At 46.0% G+C, this 16,588-nt stretch overlaps 1 protein-coding gene across 7 annotated transcripts in view; it reads left to right on the forward strand.

Annotated features, from left to right (window-relative positions):
- ADGRB1 (adhesion G protein-coupled receptor B1) overlaps positions 1-15,130 on the forward strand; it is a 380,951-nt gene extending 365,821 nt beyond the window's left edge. For all 7 annotated transcript variants that reach the window (XM_024102700.3, XM_065586325.1, XM_065586324.1 and 4 more), the window contains one exon: positions 13,687-15,130. In XM_024102700.3, the coding sequence (XP_023958468.2) occupies positions 13,687-13,884 (198 nt within the window). In that variant the 3' untranslated portion in view covers positions 13,885-15,130. The remainder of the gene's footprint in view (positions 1-13,686) is intronic.
- Positions 15,131-16,588: the final 1,458 nt, after the last annotated feature.

Below are 16,588 nucleotides of genomic sequence, written 5' to 3' on the forward strand. Positions count from 1 at the left end.
GCAATTGTGTGCATGACACTGAATTAGACTGCGTCTGTCAGCTCCAGCGTAGGTATCGATGTAAAGTTCTAAGCCATCCAGTCTGTGAGGTGGCCCCTGTAGGGACGTCCCCTCCAAGGAGAGAGTCCACCACAGGGAAGGCCCATGTTGCACTAGTACGGGGAGGCGTGCACTGTGGCCAAATCAGGTCCAGCATGAAAGAACCATAATGGCAAAGAACTTTTGCTGCAGCAGTAAGGAAAAGCAGGCTGGCCAAAGGGCCATCTTTGTGCTGTCTGAGCCCCTCCATGCCTGCTGGGCTGGTGCCAAATGGCTGGCAAGGAATTTAATCTAGTCCAGCAGAGAGGGAAAATAAGTAGCAACTGCAGAGTGGTGGGCCACCTGGCTCAGGGCTGTTCTCTGTGAGACTCTTAGGGATTGCCCCAAAGTGGGATTTCTCTCTGTTGGTTGGAATTTCTCCCATCCATCTTCAAGAGAAGGCCGAGTTGGCATTCATGGCCATCTGTAGCATGGCCAAAAGGACCAGCCAGTGAGTGACTGCTGGGGCTTTTGTTAGGATTTAGTTGGACATCAGGCCAAGCCCCACGGTTCAGAGTGTGATAGGGTGAGAGGTTTTGGTTGGTTCCATTATAAACACAGGGCCCAGATGTAACACTGGGATCTGGGCTGGGATTGTGCAGTCGATGGTGTTGGGAGTCAGGGTTTTGCTCCATGCAATCCCTAGTTTTACTGTGCTTGTGGTTTACTGCAAGGGGTCTGCTTGTGGGGACTGGCTGTTCAGAATGACTAGGACCCTCAGGCTGGCAAACAGCTTATACAAGAACCAGCCCTATTTTTTGCCCAGACTCCAAATGGATCATTACTTGAGATGGACAGTCAGTACTACCCTTCACTTGCTATGCTCCTCTATATTTCCCAGGTTTGGCCCAGGACCGGGAGCAGAAGAGCCTAAATATGGCAAGAAAGCCTCTCCATGTAACATTCCTAGGCCAGCTTTACAAACTCACGTTGTTCAGATATTTCAGAGAAGTATCTGAGCTTATTTGGTAGCCTAATGTTCGGAGACTTGGTTCCAGATACCGCACCAAAGGGCTTTCGGATGGGAACAGCTTTCAGCAGGTGCTGGAGTTAGACTGAGGAGACGTATAATTTAAATATTCACACAGAGCAGCCTGATTCACTTCCTGGCCATGACCTTTCTTACCTCAGGTGCATTAAATAAGGAGCCTTCTAAGCATTGGTATTCAGTGGTCAATAGTGGGGTTTGGTTATGCAAAGTCCTAAGCCTATAAGAAAAACTATCACTTCCCTCCTGCACCCCTTTCCTGTCATTCCCTTGCACTGGCTGCCATCTGCCCTACAAGGTGGACCCCATATCAGAGAAGGCAACTTTTAGATACCACGGAGACCTTCGTTACCTCCCCCCCCCCCCCCGTTTCTTTTCTGTGTGTGTTTAGGTTATAAAACGGTGGAGTGTTTCTTCTGGTGGAAGTGATAAAACTAACGTTAGCGTAAGTCTGCCTTTCTGCTTTGCATCAGAGAGCTTTGCAGACAAGTCCCAACCCCGCCATGACGCATGACTCCAAACACATTCCCTCCCCGGTAGAAAACTCCTCAGCTTTTGGACACAAACGAGATCACGAGCATCCTGGAATGCCTCGTAACCTCCATAGTGCCATGGAGGAGAAGGGACAGCTAGTGGGTCTTCTTGTCATCAACCTGCATTGCTAAAGTTTTGATTTCATTCTCCCTAAGCACCCCTCCAATGGAGGGCTGTCTAGTCTTGCCTTGACTATCTCCAGCAATGGCAATTTTCCAACTCCTCCAGGCAGCATGTTTCATTGCCAGGTTTCATCTCCTAGTTATGAAGCTTCTCCTAATCCTTCCACGACTCCTCCCGGCACTCCCCCTCCCTCAGATCAGAAACTTGCAGCTGAAATTCAGGGCAAATATCTACTTGAGAGAAAATGCCTTTGATGAAGTCTAGAATTGGTGCTTGCTCTGTTGTTTTGAATTCGAGTGACAGTCCCCCTTGTGTTCCATTGAGCCACTTCGTACCGGTCTGAAAATGATTAGCCCATCATCGCATCTGGCTGGATTCTCTCAAATGAACCATTTTGCAACCACTATCCGATCTGCAGAAAGAGCTGGGAGGAACTGGCTTTGGGTCTCACAGGTGGGGCTTGGGAAGGTGTCCTGGGAATGCAGCCATCACAAGTGGGAATAGCTCCTGAAATGGAGAATGTATCTGAAATCTGAAGACACGGTGGGTGGGGTAATATCTTTTATTGAACCCACTTCTGTTGCTGAGAGAGACAAGCTGTCGCGCTTCTTCAAATGTGGGCCAAAACCCAAAGGCATTTATTTAGGCTAGGTCTACACTACCCGCCTAAATCGGCGGGTAGAAATCGATCTCTGGGGGATCGAATTATCGCGTCTCATCAGGACGCGACAATCGATCCCTGAATTGATGCTCTTACTTCACCAGCGGAGGTGGGAGTAAGCGCCATTGACGGGGAGCCGCGGAGGTCGATTTTGCCGCCGTCCTCACAGCGGGGTAAGTCGGCTCCGATAGGTCGAATTCAGCTACGCTATTCATGTAGCTGAATTTGCGTATCTTAAATCGACCCCCCCTCCCGTAGTGAAGACCTGCCCATAGATAATCTAACCCTGACTAGTCAGGATAGGAAAGTCCAGTTTGTAGTAGCAGTGTTAACCACAATTATTTCTATGCCTCCCACAGAGCATTGCTAATACTAAATTAATCCTGTGTGTCAGAGACCAATTAAATTGGCTAGTTCAAGACCAGGGTGGGATCATCCCCTGCGGTATATTATCTATGTACCCCTTCATCTGTTTATTTCAGTTTATGAAAACCTGCCCAGCCAGTGCTGTGGGCACATGTCCAGCAGTTTATGATAGAAACTACATCACCCAATAGGACTAATTTTCAAAACATAAGGACAATGCTCTCCAAACTCCATCTGCATTTAAAGCAAGGATTTCCCATTACTTCCGCCCAAGTACTGCGGCTAAAATAAATGGGTCTTACATGTCTGGGCTCTGATGAACCAATCAGGGATGTAAATTTCACTGCCAAAGAGATGATCAAGTATACTACTAGAGGGCTCTTAAATCTAGCGGACAAAGACATAACAAGATGTCGTGGCTGGAATTTGGAGTCAGCAAAGTTCAAGTTGAAGTAAGGATCCAGATTTTTAACACAGAGAGTAATTAACTCTTGGAACAGCTTCCCAAGGGATGTGGTCAATTCACCCTCTCTTGGAGTCTTCAGATCAAGATTGAACATGTCACTCAAAGATCCAGACGTTATTGGGCTGGATGCGGGAATCCCTGGATGAGGTTCTCCGGCCTGTGTTATCCAGGAGGTCAGACTAGATGACCATAATGGCCCTTCTGGTCTTCAAATCTATTAATCTCATCTCCAAGAAGCATCTGCCTTCAATCCCTTCATGAGTAAACTGGGGAGAATTTTAGCACAGGGCCCTGAGAGGATGCTGCCTGTCATGCTAGCAGTGGGGAAGGGTGTTCTCTGAAGTAACCAGGACCCAAATCATTTAAGGATTCATAGGATGTAACCAAGAGAGCACAGGTCACAGAGTGAAGGTGTAACACGCTCCCTGCGAGCAAAGGGAAGCGGTGGGAGCCTCCCAAGCAAACACAAACGATTAAAAGCACTCTTGGCCACTGCTGCCATCTGGGCATCCAACCGGCCCTTGGCTTGCAAAAAATGGGCACATTCCCTCAACAGAGGCAGCTGATATCACCTTCTCCCAATTGCGTCAGTCTTCCCCCTCCGATCTGGGTGAAGACTCAGCCAGCTTGCCCTCACTCCCAGCCAAAGGGATCCTACAGTGTCCCTCTAGGGCAATTTAAGATCACTTTGTGCTGCTCTGGCTGTACTGGGGGGTTGGTTTATTACTGGCTCAGAAGATCGAATAGCCAGCGTCACTCTGCGTCCCTCCCGTTGGGTCATTCTTTGGCTGATACGAATTGTTGCCCAGATCCTGTCTGCTAAAAAAAAAAAACAAGTTAAGCCGCTGGAAACCTTGTTGCTAACGCATTTCTCCATTCAAATGCTAATCAGTGCCTGATGATTACAGACTATGGGCCAGATAGACGACAACCCCTCCCTCAAGCTCTGTCTCTCTCCAGCCAAGAACTGGGAACGTTAAAGCAGGAATGGTAGAGAGCCACGTAGAGCCGCTCTGTAAGCTGCTCCTGCTAGTAAATTAGTCAGAGGTTCTAAGTAAGGCTTTTACTGGGTGTTGTCGGAAGCCGACACACTCTGCAAGAGCATAGTATAAAAGACGAGCCTTTACAGGTTTCAAGGTAAGGGTCTCCTTGCTCAGTGCCTGCTTTGAAAGCGATGAAAGCGATTCTCCTGCAGTTCCTCTCCCTGGGCGTTCTTTGATCCGGCACCATCGGGAGAGTTTGAGTCACACAAAAGTCCTCTCTCTCAGTGTCTAGTTTTGCAGCTCGTTCTTTACTTTTGTCGAGACCAGCAAATGGGATTCCAAAAGGAGCTGTGTAAAATTCCGTGGATTCCTTGTGCCGGAGGTTCTTGGACACCTTTTATTTTAGCTCTCGAGGGGTGTGAGCCCGCCTGGGCCTTGGTCGGAGTTTTGGATTTGAACAAAGTCCAATGTTCAAAGGGCCAGTCTATCAGGGAGGGGAGGGATAGCTCAGTGGTTTGAGCATTGGCCTGCTAAACCCAGGGTTGTGAGCTCAATCTTTGAGAGGGCCATTTAGGGAACTGGGGTTAAGGAAAAAAAAAAAAGGTCTGGGGATTGGCCCTGCTTTGAGCAGGGGGTTGGACTAGATGATCTCCTGAGGTCCCTTCCAACCCTGCTATTCTATGATAAAGTCTAAATTGGACATGTTTCAAGCCAGAAATGGGCTGACAGTCACTTAGGGTACGTCTACGCCGTGTTTTGGAGCCTGCAGAAGCGAGCCTCCGAGCCTGGGTTGACAGACTTGAGCTAGCAGGACTCGCTCTAGTGCACTAAAAATAACTGTATAGACAGTGCTTTGAAGAGGAGTTCGGACTGGAGCTCAGGTTATGAAGCCTAGCCCAGCTCAAGCAAAACTTCAAAGCACTGTCTACATAGCTCTTTTTAGAACGCTAGCTCAGGCTCCACTAGTAACCCGAGTCTGTCCACCTGGACTGGGGGGCTCGCTTCTGCAGGCTTCAAAACACTGTGTAGATATACATGTAGAGGCCCCAGCCTCAGCCCAGAATTCAGCGCCAGGCTCATCCCAAAACCTGGCCTCCTCTTGCCCCAATTTCTGGCCTTTCGCTCATCCCGATATCCAACCCCAAGCTCACCTCAAAACCCAGCCCTACTCTCATTCTGAGGCCTGGCTCTCGGAGACATATATGTACTGCTTGTGAACTTTCTGCAAGCCTGGGTCAAGTTTTATGTTTGTAACTGTGACGGGGCGTGACTCACCACTGCGGCTGTCTCGGGGATTGGCTCTGCTAGCCCATGCGCCCTCTTCTGGTGATGTCTCGCCACCGTCACTTCTGCTCCTGGACCCGTGTCGTTGTAAGGACCATGGCATTCTCTTCAGGACACAGCCCTCCGGCTGTGCCAAACTCTGTGCTCCCCCCTTCTGGGGGAATGTACTGCAGTGCGACGCTCCAGCCACTTTCTCAGTGGTGAGTGGAGGTGAGAGGGGGACCCGCTCCCCCCCCCACTACTCCAGATCCCGGCCCAGGGAACCTGTAGATGGCAGCCATGTGCTGCATCCCCTCCAACCTCTGCGTACCTTTCTCTGGGCTGCTTCCCCACAGACTCAGCACCTTCTCTGCCCTTATCTCAGGGCTTCAGCATGCCAGTTTTAGCAGTCAGCCAGGAGCTCCCTCCCCTGATCCTGCCCAGCACTGCTCTTTCCAAGGGGCTAGCTTTCCTCCTCCTCCTCCTGCAAGGCAGCCGGTCCTCCCTCCTTGAGCTCCTGGAAGCAACTGGATCTGCTATGCCCTGCAGCTCTTTTTATATGGGCCTGCCAGGCCCTGATTGGCTGTTCCTCTGAGCCCTTCTCTGATTGAAAGCCTCTTGCGCAGTCTCCCTAAGGCTCTACTAACCCCTTCGAGCCCAGTGTGGGGCAGGCACCCCACCACAGAAACAAATTGGGGGGCAGGGATAGCTCAGTGGTTTGAGCATTGGCCTGCTAAACCCAGAGTTGTGAGTTTAATCCTTGAGGGGGCCACTTAGGGATCTGGGGCAAAATCAGTACTTGGTCCTGCTAGTGAAGGCAGAGGGCTGGACTTGATGACTTTTCAAGGTCCCTTCCAGTTCTAGGAGATAGGATATCTCCATTAATGTTTTTTTATTATAAATTCTGAAACCAGGCATAAAAGCTTTGCCCAGCTCTAGCCTTGACGCCCAGCAGGACCCCGACAGAGGGTGTTCTTAAGTAGAGCTGAGTGAAAAATTGATTTTTTTGATTCAGTGGCCAAACCAGAAAAATTGTGGGAGGGGGGAAGAATTTCTTTCAGCTTGAATGAAAAGTTTTGTTAAACCTGAAATGAGTTTTTATGTATTTATTTTTCATTTGGCTTATTTTTTTTAGGGGCGGGGGTCGGGGGAGGGGTATCCTTTTTTGTTTAGTTGCTTTTGCAAATAATCTAGCAACATTTTGAAATGAAACATCATTATGAAACCAAAAGTTGAACTATGTGGCTAGAAAGTGTTGAAACAAAATGTTTTGTGTTAATTTTGTCTCTTTTGGGCCAAAACTATTCACTGAATTTGACCCAAATTCACAAGCGGTTTTGGTTAACCTGAATCTGTGTATTATGACAAGTGAATAATTCATCTGAAAAATTTCAGCTGTTCCTGAGATGCCTATGCCCTGGCCTCTTGTGGTCTTCTCCAGACATGGCTTGATCCGGCCACTTTGCCACCAGTTCCTCCTGCTCAACCACCAGGAGACTGTACCAGTTTCACTGGTGCTTTCATTGACATATCCCAGAGTGGCAGGAAGAAATGATTGTAAATCACACCTCCAGGCTGCAAGGGGCAAGGGTCTGGATGTGGGAATCCTGTTATGGACAAGGTGGAGGAGCTCTGCTTTGTGTCTCTATATCCTCTGCTAGAAATGTGGCTCTCAGCTGGAGGTTTGCACCATCAGAAATGTACCATATGGTTCCGAGGCTCATCAAAGGCTCTTCGGGAGAAACTTTCCCTCTCTCCCTTCTCCCCACTGCCAGCCTGAGCTTTCGAAAGGCTTTTCAGATCTTCCCAAAGAACATACTGTTGTAGGTAATTAGTAGTCTAGGCCATGTGTCCGCCTGGCATATCCCAGTGCATGTCAGAGCTAATTCACTCATTTGCTGGCTACCCTTTTTTTTGGTTAGCTGGCTTGGTAGCTGGAGATGTTGCTTCAGGGGGGGGGAAATTCAGCCAGAACAGAGTGCGCAGTTGTGGGCTGAGCATTCAGGGCTACAAGGCCAGTCTCTGGGTTGAATTTGGAAAATAGAGATTCTGCTCCTAGGAACCCAGTTCTAATCACTGTGAGTCCCACAGCAGGGGCCCCCCACTCCCAGGCAGGACGTCCCTGCGGCATTACATGTGTAATGCTCTCTGCACTTTTTAAAGGCTTTGATGAAACGATAATTAGCAACGGTTAAAAGGAAAATTAGAGTGTCTTTTACAGGGAACGCTACATAAAGTGTAATAATTGCTACAATAAATTCTGTTATGAAAATTGCAGAGAAACTTAATTAATTCAGTCGTAAAATATCTCTAAGCTGTCCAATGTCCCATATACCATCCATCAGCAACCCCGCACCCCACGTAGCTCATCTGCTACCCACCATCCTGTATACCTTCCATCAGCTACCCTGATACCCATATAGCATCCCTGGACTATCATCAACAACAGACCTTATCATGCACCTTACATGGTTTTCAGAAGTTCGGGGTGCACCCCCTGCCTATTCTCCCCCAACCTATCATACAGCAGGTGCCTTTTTAAAGAGAAGAAGCTGAGTTATCAAGTTGGTGGAGCAAAGGTGCAGTAGCCCAGAGGATTCTGGGTACTAATTCTGGCTGAGCCATTGACTTCCTGTGTAACATTGGGGCATGTAAACTGGATCCAAATATTTTCAGTTGAAGTCAAGGGGGGCCTGCAAGTGCTCAGCACTTAAACCCAGGGTGTCTGAGGGTGGGCACCCATGAAACTGAAGCCCCCGAAATCGGAGGGCACCCTGGAAAATTTGGGCCTTGCGCTGTTAGTGCTTCTGTCAAACACAGCTGTGCAACATAGTGAAAACCAGAGAGCTTGCTGGGAACAGGTGCGGCATCACCAAGATATGCAGGTAGATGAAATACTAACCAAAACAATGAGGAGAGGGTTCCCATTGGTCCGTCAGAGCTCTGGTTCCTTATTGCTGGTGTGCCTCTTAGTGCTGGCGCATCAGGGTTTGCTGCTCAGTATTCTAGACTCCCTTTCCTTCCTTAACGATGGGCCAAGAGCGTCAACGCTGCCTCCCTTTCTTTGGTTGTCTCCCCAGCCCTGGGATCTGGGCTGCAGTGAGCCTGGTAGGTTATATTACATGCAGTTGAAGAGGAAACAGCCGTAGAGCTGGCTGGGAAATGGATTTTCCGTCCCATGAAACATTTTGAGATTTAAAAAATAGTTCAGCCCAAATTGGGGAAAACGCCCAACGTTTTCAATTGTTTGATGAGAAAAAAAAATCTGGAAAAAAACTAATTTGGGGTCAATTGACCCATTTTGTTTCTCTAAAGTTGAAACATTCAGCTTTGATGTCACCCCTTTTTATATTTTTATAAGAAATAAAGTAAATTTAGAAATAAAATTAATTTAGGAAAAAATCAAAAGGCTTTGATTCAAAAGGATTCAATTGGTTTCAAACAAATTGTCATTGAAATCGAAACAGTTTCACAAAAATGTTCAGCTTTGTCAAACAGCTGAAGTCATTGGGCGCTATTGGGTACTCAGCACTTTTGAAAATCAAGCCACTTATTGAGGTGCCAAAATATGATCTTAGGAGCCTAACCTTGGGCACCCATTTTTAAATACCCTGGCCTATCATCGTTCATTTATATGGTACTTTTCATGCCAAAGCTATTGACCAACTCATTGATAAACTCTGTGTTACATATAGGAATAATTTCAGCTATCATTGAAATGTCTTCCCTTCCGGCATGGAAAGTGGTAGTTGTTTTAAGAGCCAACAGCAACACAACAGTTTAGAGCAGGAAGTAAGTTCTAGGACACGTCATGAAAGACAAACTTGCATGCAAGCTCATCTGACCACTGCCAATTGTGCTGGGGAGGTTTCACGAAGTGGGCATGGGTGAGACATACCAAAGAAGATCAGAGTGGCAAAGGGCTGCAGTCTGAGTTGGATGGGTCTCAGTCCAGTTCCAAAAAATAACAAGCAACTTTGGGCCTCTTTGTTGGACATCTCTGCAGAGAGAGGCCCCAGAATTGAAAGGGCCAAGTAGAATATATTCTGGCTGGATTTTCAAAGCCACCTAAAGGATCCGGAGAGGCCCCAGTGGAGCATCCAAATCTCTGACATACCATTGACAACCTTAACCTGTATTCTCAGCCCAGAGGAAGTCCCTCAAGAACAGAACGGATGCACATGGGAGAAGCTTGCGCTGCTCCGCAGTCTCTTGAGTGGTTAGAGGATATCATTCTCTGCGGCTGTCAATTAACCCCCATTCACAAGCGCTAAAATCATCAGCCCACCCAATTAATCCAGCCATTTTAAGATTAATAACTAAAATGAAAGCCCTCAGCAAATGAGTGAGACTTTAAACAAAGCAGGTGGAATCCTGGCCCCACTGAAGTCAATGGGATTTTACCATTGACTCCACTAGGGACATCACCCACTGGTCTCTACTTCCACCAGACCAGCCGAGCATGTCGGGGGAGACAAGAGAGCTGAGGCATCAATACAGTCGTTCCCCCTCCCAGAGGTCACAGAAGCACAGGCAGACACTGTGAAGGTCTACGGCCTGCCTCCTGCCACGCACTCACCAGGTGTCCTGCCAGCGTTGGGCCGCTCTGTGAAAGAAATCCGCTCCGCCAAGCTGTCACCAGCCGGGAGAGGATACATGTTTTTATTTCCTAGGAGCAACAAGCCCATGGACTGTGTCAGGCCACAGTAATGATTCCATCTTTTTGAATTATTGGCAGTACAGCCCCTCTGCACTTTCTGTTTCTCTTTACGCATCTTCCTGGCTCTCCCTGAGGCCTTCGACCTGGGGCCAGCGCCAGAGCAGTTTGCAGTGGGATCACGCAATTCTCTTCTCAGGGTTTTCTTTGCTGTGGATCGGTGGGTCTTTCCTCGTGCTCAGAAACTCCGCGAAGACATTACAACACTAAGTAGCAGTGGCTATCTTATGTAAGCAGCTCAAGTGGTCCCAAGGACACAGAGACCCAATTTTAATAATTTCCACATGAAGGAGAGATGAAAAAGGACATGGAACTAACCATGGAACCCCATTGGTCTTTTTGCGAAGAGCAAGGGATGTTTGAGCCCCAGCATCTGGGCTACTGGTCAACTCAGCTAAGTGTGTTCAGCCTACTAAATTCATCTGGAAGATCCAGTTGGAGACGATATTCTTCTGCACTGTGCATATTAAACTGTTGAGCAGCGTGGCCCACCTTAAAGGCAGCTGTGTCAGTGACAGGAGCCGTGCTACTTATATTTAGTGTATTTGAATGTTTTTTGTGTTTTGGGGGGGGGAGGGAGAGCTCAGTGGTTTGCACATTGGCCTGCTAAATGCAGGGTTCTCAGTTCAATCCTCGAGGGGGCCACTTAGGGATCTAGGGCAAAAATCAGTACTTGGTCCTGCTAGTGAAAGCAGGGGGCTGGACTCAATGACCTTTCAAGGTCTCTTCCAGTTCTATGAGATAGGATATCTCCATATATTTTTTTTATGTGATTTGGGGCGGAGTTGACATGCATGTAGGCTGGCTACCTCTGTCTGGCCACACAAACAGGACAGGAAAGGCAAGCTTCCCCTGGCTGCTCCTCTCCCTGGCCTCTGAAAACCACACTTTAAATGCTGGCTTGCGTCACCTGTTCAGATGACTTGGCTGGGTCTCAGGGTAGTTCTCATGTCCCTAGAGCACGTCACACTGATTGGCTTGTTCAGGTTCCGGTGCTCAGAAGACACCCAGCACAGGAATGGCTGGGACCGTTACAAGTCAAGCTTAAAGTATATTGGGAGAACTGAGTTGTTGGGGGCCAGGCCTGGAGTAGAGTACTGGGGGGTGCTAAAGGTCAAGACTGAGGTTCATTGGCAAAGCTCTTGAGCTTGTGTGGGAGGGCAAGTTTAAAGTAACAGGGTCCTGCTGCTGAAGGTGGCCTTAAAGAATAACCAAATCAAAGGAGGTCTTTCCATTGCAAGAAGGGAGGGGAGTTCCCTACTACATTGACGTGTACTCATCCAACCATCTGTGCCCCTTTCTGTGAAGTATCATAGATGTGGACTTGGTTTGCACTGAAATCAGTGGCTTGTGGTACTACAATGTATTGTGAGATCTTGTCTTTGGACTGCTGGTTATACACTGACACAGTGCCTAGCAGCTCACCACTGAGCCACATTCACCTAGTTCTTTCCCACTGAGTTCAGGTGCTGTTTGAAGCAGTGCATGGGAGATAAGTTAGAGCATGGCACAATTACGTACTAAGGGCCAGGTTCTGATCTCAGTTACACTAGTGCAAGGAAATCATAACAACAGCACTTTCAACTGAGTTACTCTGGATTTACACTGCTGTAGCCCAAGTAAGTTTGTAGTACTTGTACAGCAGTGCCTGTCATGCCAGGATTTCAGTACATGGGTGAAATGAATCGCAGACAGTTCAAGTGTACAAGAAATATCAAGTCCAACTGGACCAGGTGAACAGAAGGGCTGGGAAATGGAGACCCTGGTTTGTGAGAAGAGACTGGAGGAGCTTGGCTTCTTTCGCCTAGCAAAACAAAGGCTGAGAGAGGATCTGGTTGCTCCCTGTAAATACGGGGGAGAAGAGCTATTTAAGCTACAGGACAGTGTCGGCACAAGAACAAATGGAGATGATCTGTCTAAGCGTAAATTTCGGATGGAAATTAGAAGAAGGATTCTAACCACTAGAGGAGTGGGGTTCTAGAACAGCCTCCCAGTAGGAGCAAGAAACCTAACTAGTTGGAAGGTCCAGCTTGCTAGGTTAACGAAGGGGGTTATCTGACAATAGCAATAGCAGGGGACTGGACTCCAGTCCCTGGGAGGTCCCTTCCGACTTTAAATTTGAAAGTATCTTGATAGTTATGGTGGAGTGAGGAGTAGAACCCATTGCAGGTGGCTAGCTTAGATAGGCAGACAGAGCTCTAAGCTTTTGATTTGTGGCTCTCCCCACAATGTCATGCACAGGAAATACACTAAAACACCACAGTTTAGTGTGTGGATATGATTCTTCCAGTCAATACCTCTGAATAACCACACAAGGACTAAAGGGTGGATCTGGGTGCATGTGACCTGCATGTACATCTTCTTGCCTTCTCCCCTATTTTTCTTCCTCCTCATAACCTGAATCGTCTTTTCTTTTTGTCCACATCTCTTCCAGACCAAACCCCACATCTCTGCAAACCACCCGTGGCAGGTGGTTTGCAGAGAACTTCATGCTGCTATTGTGTCTGGGAGAACCCATTTTATTCTAATGTTTGGGTGCTTTGTAGGGATCATAAAGCGTGAAAAGCATCCCTGTTAAAAAGGGAAAAGGGGGGGAAGCTTCATGGAACGCCAATTGAAAATATTATCTATGCATGTGTTTTCATTCACACATGAGAATAATGTCTATCAGGGATGGTCTAGACAGTATTTGGTCCTGCCATGAGGGCAGAGGACTGGACTCGATGACCTCTCGAAGTCCCTTCCAGTCCTAGAGTCTATGAATCTACGAGAATGAGAACACACCACAGATTATGAAACCCCTGGCAACCTCTATAAAATATACTAGAGCATTCCACAATATGTTTGCAGAAACTTCAAAATGCCATTCCTGGGTCGATTGCAGTAGTGTCACACTGGCATAAAGTTGCACTAACATAGTGGTGGAACAAGCCCCAGAAGCATCATTTGGAGTCAGTGGAAAAACTACTATTGATTTCAGTTTTGCAGAATTGAGCCTTTAATCATCACAGGTATCATCAGTAAAAGAAGCAATTACATTTATGAGATGTTTATTGGGTGTGGATTTAGTTCTAGATATATAGAGATGGACTGTGGCCCTTCAAATAAAGCTGGTGAAAAAATGATTTTTATGCAAAAATTTCTATGAAAAATAAAACTAAATAATTTTCTTCCAAATTTTCCATGGAAATGTTTGATTTCTTTTTTTGGTGGAAATTCAAATACTGAAAATATTCATCTGAAAACTGAAATATTTTGGTGTTCAGTATTTTGTGGAAAAACTGAAATTTTCCATGGCAAGCAGCCATTTTGCACAAAACAAACCCTTGTTTATTTGAAAAACTAATTTTCTTTCAAGAAAGAATTGTGATAGAAAATCTTCGCCTCGCCCTATCTTTAAAAAAGACAGAAGAAGAAATCTAGTGCGTGATGGGTAGTGTTTGCAGGACTGTCAGTAACTTTCTTTTTTCCCCCCCTTTCTCTGTCTTTCTTTCCTTTGCTTTGTAGCAAGAAAAACAGCAGACACCAAACAAGAGACCCTGGGAAGGAATCAGGAAGGTCCACTCGCCACCATCATGGGTTAAAAAGGACATGGAACCTTTACCACAATCTCCCTTAGAACTAAAAACTGTAGAGTGGGAGAAAACAGGTGCCACCATCCCTCTGGTGGGACAAGACATTATTGACCTGCAGACAGAGGTCTGAGCAGAAAGGAAAAAAGGGACTTTTTTTTCTGGAAAAACAAACAAAACAAACAAAATTTTAAAAGATGATTAAATTCAATTGAAAGCGAGTGAGGAAGAGTGTTTGGTTTCTTTTGAAACCTTTGGTAAAAAGAAGTAACTTTTGTATTGTTCTCAGCAGAGAAGGGGAATATTACTTTATAGAACTTAGTAGCAGTAGGTACAGAACAACGCGATCTTCCCTGGGTAGGCCCAAAGAGGACATGAGCCTGTAAAAGTAAAAGAAGGGGGAATGGGTGGGGAGGGTGGGGAACAAAGTCAACACGACACTTTAGTGGCGAGAGGATGACGAGGAGCCATCGCCAGTATGTTGAGTCTTCCTGCTCTGGAACTGGGAGCAACGAAAGGGCACTGAGAGCAAATATGGTGGCAGAAGGGCCAAGAGGATTGGGGTTGTCTTGGGGGGAAAAAGGAGCAGGGATTAATTCAGTGGGAACCCAGCCAGGATGCTGGCTGGCCAAAGGCTCCCGGGGAAAGCTCAGCATTGGCTGGTCTATGATGTCCCATTGCATGGCGGTGGGAGTGAGAGAGACATATCCTGCTCACTTCTGTCCCCCCGGCCCAGCTTTTTGGAGAAAAAGGAGACTGGAGTTACCAAGCTGTTGCATCCTGTGATCAAGAAGACCACCACACTCCAATCTGAAAAATTAGGTTCTCAGCCATGGATCTACACAAGCCAGCTCAGAGGATGCTGTTGGGGAGAGGCCAGATATAGTGGTTGCAGCATATGGCTAGCAAGAGTGGCGTGGTGGGTATTTCCCCCCGTCCCTCTGCAGAGGACTTCCTGAACTCTCTGAAGAGCGGGACATGCAGAGTGGGAAGAGACCTTCTCTTAAGTCAACAACAAACCCATTCATGTCGTCTCCAGATAGAGACGTTAAAAAACCAACAAAAAGAATGTAGATCATTTCATTGACTGTTAAAAACAAAGAGATAAACTCAATGTGAACCTTGCTTAAAGGTTCACATGGCCTCATTGTCTTTTCCTTTTTTTTGTTTTGTTTTGTTTTGAGACTCGACCTATTTCCAGCCACCTCCCCTGGAAGCCACAGTGACCTGTTTATGTACCTGGAGCCGTTCAGTATACGGAGAATATTGCCGTAGGACATTGAGACAAACTGATAAATGAGTAACATACACTTGGAAAAAAATCTATTTTTTCTTCTTCTTTTCTTTTCTTCAATAAAAACAGAACTTGAAACCCGAGACCTTTCCTTTCTTTGGCTCTTGTCATTTCAAATATCTTTCCGTAGCTTGGTTCCATGCACATGCGGGGCAAGGATGTCACTTTCCAAACGTTGAGTGGGAGTCCCCTGTGGAAAGATTGGGATGGTGAGGAACACTCAGGCCCTTGTGTGCAGTAGGTTGGAATGTTCTGTTTTATTGTATTCAAGTCACTGGCTGGTTATTCTCCTTACATGCCACCCTGTCTTCACTACGTCACAGAGCTGGGAAACAGGTTTCTGGTGCTAGTGGAAGGAAAGGAAATGGGTAGAGCTGGACACAAAACGGGGACATTTTTTTCATCAAAACTTGTGCATCAATGTATTTTTCATGAAAAATGTTCCTCAATTTTTTCATGAAAAAAGTTCATTAACATTTTTACACACAAAAAAGTCAAATGGTTTTTGCACAAAACATTTTTGTCCCCCCGGAAAGTTGTCCAAATTTTTTCATCTGAACATTTGAAACAAAATAATGTCCATCAGCCATTTTTCCATGATCAAATGTTGTTGTTTTATTATGAAAGACTTTCATCAGAAGTCCTCACGTAACATAATTTTCACCAATTCTTTTTCACCACCACATGTGTTTCACCAAAAATTTTCATCTCACTTTTGATCAATTTCCACCAGCTCTAGAAATGGCTGTCGCTAAGCACCTAATTATGAAACATCACATTGAGCCCAAACAGCAGCTAATCTAGATCAGGGTTTGATTTATGTGTGTGTATGTGTGTGTGTTTCTTTTTTTAGGAAAAAGCTAAAGACGGGAACAAAATTTAAAACAATCAATGAAATCAAATTGTGCTCCCCCCGCCGACAGCGGTTGCTTGATATGCAAGCATTTTTTAAATTTAATTTCAGGCCACACGGTTTAGTTTTTTTTAAAGTATAATGGCATTTATCTTGTCATTAGCTGTATAATATTAAAAAGAAAATAAAATTTTAAAAAAATTAGAAAATCCAAATAGTAAAAAAAAAAATTACTTATAAAAACTGTGATGTAATTGTCAGATTTTAGATTATTCTATGAAACAGGAAAGCACAAAGGCCTCTCATAAATGCCGGGTTGTAGAATATTGTAATTATTATAATTACACATAATGAATTTTAGCATACAAATATCTTTCTACTGTGTTTTAATTCTTTTTTCCCCTTCGCTACCCAACCAATCTCCCCTCCCTCCTTCTTCCAAACCTTTCCCACCTGCTCCTCTCATTCCAGCCAAGCTGCAGGACATTAACAGTGTTATGTAATTACAGAGATAAATGTTTGTTTAATAACTGTTGATATTCTACTTTTTCTGCTGAGTTTCTCTGGTTAATACTGTTTTCTCCTCACCCTTCTCTGCCCCTCCCATTTTCACCTCTCTTATTTCTGTGTTCGTCAGTTTTTTCTGTACAGTTTTCAGAGCACAAATGAATGTGTCTTATTTCTAATAAA

The sequence above is a fragment of the Chrysemys picta genome, chromosome 2 (assembly GCF_011386835.1).
Source record: "Chrysemys picta bellii isolate R12L10 chromosome 2, ASM1138683v2, whole genome shotgun sequence".
Classification (NCBI taxonomy): Eukaryota; Metazoa; Chordata; order Testudines; family Emydidae; genus Chrysemys; species Chrysemys picta.